General features: G+C 47.8%; 1 protein-coding gene across 1 annotated transcript; it reads right to left on the bottom strand.

The window, feature by feature from the left end:
• Positions 1–264: 264 nt before the first annotated feature.
• Positions 265–1,355, bottom strand: LOC144106077 (phosphatidylinositol-3,5-bisphosphate 3-phosphatase MTMR14-like). The gene is made up of 3 exons (XM_077638890.1): positions 1,248–1,355; positions 1,045–1,114; positions 265–365 (listed from the first exon to the last, which is right to left on the bottom strand). Exons 1-3 carry the CDS (start codon positions 1,314–1,316, stop codon positions 286–288), a joined length of 219 nt encoding a protein of 72 aa, XP_077495016.1. The 5' UTR covers positions 1,317–1,355; the 3' UTR covers positions 265–285.
• Between the last annotated feature and the right edge of the window lie 3,432 nt (positions 1,356–4,787).

The following is a 4,787-nucleotide window of genomic DNA, read 5'->3' on the forward strand; positions in this document are numbered from 1 at the left end:
GATCTTCGAGACCAATGGCTTCGACGAAACTGATAGCATTGGTCACTTTCTTCCACTTCTCTTTGTTCGGTGGGACCAGCTCTTTCTTGGAACGGAGATCTCAGAAGGGCAGAAGAAAAAGAGGGAAAAGTTGTGCGCGATCAGTGTCATACTGAAGTTCACCGGCTAGCTATCTCATTAACTTTTTCTACTTAAAAAAGCAGTACACAATCTGGGATAAAGTGTACTTTCGTTGGAGTTAGAATCACCTCCGATATGTCCCTTTAACATTCGTAGATGGTCACTTCAGCACGGAATCTTCCAGCCGCAGAGCGAATGCGTGACATCAACCTCGCTGCTTTCTAGTCGACCCGTCAGCATACATCCTGTAAATGGGTTAGTCGATGATGCAGAACGCTGCTAGAAATAGGTACCACACGTGTGCGCTGCAAAACAATTTACACCAAAGGAAATATTCACAAGTGTCACAAGACTGCTGCGAAAAGTCACGAAGAGCGAAAAAGAACTGAGTTGAGGCTCAAAACTTTTTTTTATTGCAAGAATACGAAAGAGGAAAACCAAACAACAAACTACAGAGACGTCTATTGTCGGGATCTGTCAGCTGCCGATGTTAGGACTAGAAGGGTGTACTCTGCAGCGTGGGCAGTGAAATAAGGTGCAAGTTGCCACATCATGAAGTGCGCGAGACTGCAATCGGTAGCTCTTTGGTACAAATCAGCTCGCAAACGGAGCTGACAATCGCCCGCACCCGCACCAGACAATCGCCTTCAAAAACCCGCTGGAACCGTTCGTTTGTATTGCGATGCACGCGAATATATACTTCGGTCCAGCCGTGCATTTACTTCTCCCGCACTGAAGCAGGCATGCCTTCGTTGACGTGTCGTCAATGTTACCTAGCTCGCAATATGGTTATGCACACAAGAATGGGAAGCAGCGACTACAGCATGCTACAACAACGCTCACTCCCGCGAACGGGACTGGACGCAAACAAGAAAGTTGTTCTCGAGTTTCTCCTCTACGGTAAAGATGATAAGTAATACTCACCCAAGAACTTGATGATTGTTCGCCCATAGATCTCCAGGCCGCCGGAAAGCGTCGCTGACCTGCAGATGTTCTGGATACGGAGAAAGACTTGTAAAGCACGAGAGGTAATTAAAGCACATGTGTCAAGGCGAGAAATCTCTAGGAGATGCGAAGATCGTTGGATAGACGAAGGCTCAAGAACAAGCCTCACAAATGCATCGCACCTTGCCGTCGTACAAGATGACTGGAACAGCGAAGCGCATGCGGGCTCTTGCGACGCGTGCCTTCGCCATCTGTCCACGAAGCTTCTCGGTGTGCGCAGCTTGGGAGCATTGCTGAAAGGAAGAAAATTAAGGTCGGGGCTCAATATTTGGGGGGGGGGGGGGGGAGCTGAGCGGCCAATGTTGCTAGAAACGAATTGCGCCCTGGACGGCTGCATCCAGACTGGGTACGTGATGGGACTGATGCTCACCTTCCCAGAATATGGCGCGCACGTGTAACAAACCATCCGAACCAGATTTCCTCACCGAGCGGCTGAACAGGTGTAATGTGAAAATAGTATTGGCCAGGCCATGAAGGTTAGATGCCGAAGATCTGCTTAAGTTCGAATAATAAAGAAGTGCACGTCTATTGTAAGATACCAAATCACTTGAAAGAGGCCACATATGTTTCTTCGACATATATCAAGTTTTGTTCTCCAGTAAATATGAAAGCCTGTTATTCTGTTTCGTATGTTCGGTGCCCTGTGCGCGCTGCATTTGAGAGAAATAAGAAAGAGAAAGAAGTTATCGAAAAATGGCACCTCGAAACTCCTACCACCGACCATGAACTCCACATTGAAATGTGCTACATCTCAAGGGCATACACGCTGCCGCGTTGTTTCCAGTGTGGCATGCGGTCACAATGCATTATACGGCCATGTGCTGTGCGTGGTCAGCCCACAATAAAGAACACCAGGTGGTCGAAAGTTACCAGGAGCTGCCCTCTACGGTGTCTCTTCCACACTTATTTTACTCCCTTCATCTGTCCTGCCATCTGGCACCTGGCAGCTGCCTGTAGTTGTTGGTAGGTCTTCCGGGAAGACAGGCGTCACCATTGAGTAATGCCGTCACATCCTTCAGGGAATGGAAATTGTGACCATGTGAAGTCATAACGAGACCACGGGGCTTCATTGTCTCGAACAAGCAAATTGATGACAAACTACGCCAGATTTTTTTCGTGATGAGGTTTCTAACGTCGCATTCATATGAGATACACTGAATGCAATGGCCTCGTAATAGAGCTGCCGCTTCGAATTAGGGGGGCGCTGGTTCCAATCCCCTATAGTGCCTCAGGGTACCTACCAGTTTTCTGATATGTACAACATTGCCTCAGCCTGGTGCTCTTTTTCTGGGGTGAAGTGCCCGAGGAAAAGGTATCCTAAAAAGGTACCTAACAAAGAAAAAGTACCTCAAAAACTTGGTTGCTTTTGAAAGTATCGTTAGAAAGAGCAGACGAATGCGATCATCAGGAACATTTTTTTACATTGCTGAACTAGTTTTTGTTTTGAGTTTAGACTTTCGACATTTCCAACATGAGGGACCTGACTGAATCTAATCCGTTTTACTATAGCGTATAGTTTTCAATGCATTCTTCACAAGAGATTATGACGACATATTAGGGACAAACTTTCAACGGAAAGTGGAAGGGAGGATGGCAGCAAGGCATAGCTAAAAGCATTTCATGCTCTTAAAGATAGAACAGCAACCCTTCTTGCTGCGGCCACTGTATGGATGATCACTCGACAGACAGTTTGAGAAGCATGTATCGCAAACAAAAAAGCAGGGACCACCTCCGCTGTAGTTATTACTACTGGAAAGTAAGCTAGGTTCTATACGAGCAGCCTCAAACAATCTTGTGTCTTTGGGGTCTTTCCTGGCCGCAACACGCGCTGCGATTTTCACACTTGATCCTTCATCCCTGGTACATCTTGCGCATGCGCTTAATGAAACTGATGTTATCACTTAGCTTTAAATATTGTTTCTTTCGGTTTATTATGCATCTGTACCCATACGGATGTGTCTGGTTTGTACAATCGCTACTCATTCCCGGTTGTGTCGACTTTGTGTCTCTGTGTGTGCACTCTTAGCTGTCTCAAAAAAGGGCGACTGCCCGAACTTCTTCAAGCCCTTTGCCCTCTTAACCAACTCACAGTTCCTGCAGGATCTCGGAGAAGGCGACAGCCTCCGGCTGCCCGCAGGCCTTCAGCAGCTGCTCGAACACGTCCTGCGAATGACGGGGTGCCCGAAGCGGCTCTACCGGCGATATGAAGCACGGGGCGACAGCAGCTGCCGCGGCGCACCAAGCGTTTTGTTGGTGCTGGTCGAATGAACAGGCACCGAGAACCTCTTCCGATGGGCACTTGTTCTCAGGCAAAGCCAAGTAGGCAGTGTCCTCCGAGAGACCGCTGTTGTTCACATGCGACAACTCTGCGAGAGTGTATCGGGAACACCCTGAGTTCACAAAACAGTTACACATTGTTGACAGCCAACGTTGGAGTAGATTTCAGTTACAGAGCTATTACTCGTTACTATTCACTTGGATAATAAAACAAAAACTGATGCGTAATGATACAAATTAATATTTTAAATTGTTAAATGGGCAGAGCAAAATAGACGAAAAACTTCCTTCAGTGGGCCAGCGCGCATGAAGTCACATTTTAATCCGACAGATGCTCAACTCTAGAGTCTCGAAACCAATGCCTTTCGTAATATTTGAAGATGATTCAGTTAAGGACGAAATGCTTTTAGCACCCGTTATCGGCAAACTCAGGCGAACATCTTCAATAACCGCGGCGAAATTTACTGGCCGAACTCAATGATTATCGCCCACGGTTACTGAGCCTGAGAGCCTTGGTGTAATTATGGCCGCAGCGGCCGCATCTGTAGACAGGAGGAGAAATGGAAAATGTGTCTGCGTGATGTGCGATGTCAGTGCGCGTCAAGAAAACCCATGTGATTTAACTTATTCCGGAGGCCCTTGCTCAACGTCCGCGATAGGCTATGTGTCTTCTTATAATTGGGAAAATAATTGGACGTTTTATCTTGTTTAGGATAAATGTGATACAGGTGCGCCAGCACAAGTCGTTGAGGTTTGTTCAACTTCGAGCAAAGGTCGGAGAAATCAGTGAGTGAGAGGTTCAGCGCTAGCGCTCTGAAACTGCCGTTTGGGCATGACGCGATATCGTTAATGGGTTAATACTCATATATGCGCAATTGGTCGTTCTCTAATTTACATTCATAGATCGCTGGGAGTCCTCGTACTCCTCCTGGCGCAGTGGTATAGCGGTTAAGCAATGCGCTAGTGCCCCGGGATGGCAGGTGCTGCCACCGGTAGGGTTGTGCGGCCCGGGTTGGCCTTCCCGAGCAATCTCCAATAACTGCCACCTGCCACAGTGGGGAGTTTGCTCACAATCTTAAGGTCAGGTTGTGATGGCTGCATAACGTCACGTGATCTAGGGTGCCCCCTAGGTTGCTTATGCGTGGATTTTCTCCTCACACGAGGGTACCGACGAGGGTACCGAGGGCGACGCCAGATTTTCTGCAGAGCGGGAACCTTAACGTTATAGCGTTAAAACTGTCTCAAACTGTCACAACTGAGATCGCTCTTAAACTCATCCCGATCGCATTGTCTCAGCTGGCAAATCCTGGCACACTACTCCCCCCGCCCTCCCCCGTAACCCTAAAGCTCATAAGGATGCCTCGTTAAACTGACTGAAAATGGTA

Source organism: Amblyomma americanum, chromosome 1 (genome assembly GCF_052857255.1).
Source record: "Amblyomma americanum isolate KBUSLIRL-KWMA chromosome 1, ASM5285725v1, whole genome shotgun sequence".
Classification (NCBI taxonomy): Eukaryota; Metazoa; Arthropoda; class Arachnida; order Ixodida; family Ixodidae; genus Amblyomma; species Amblyomma americanum.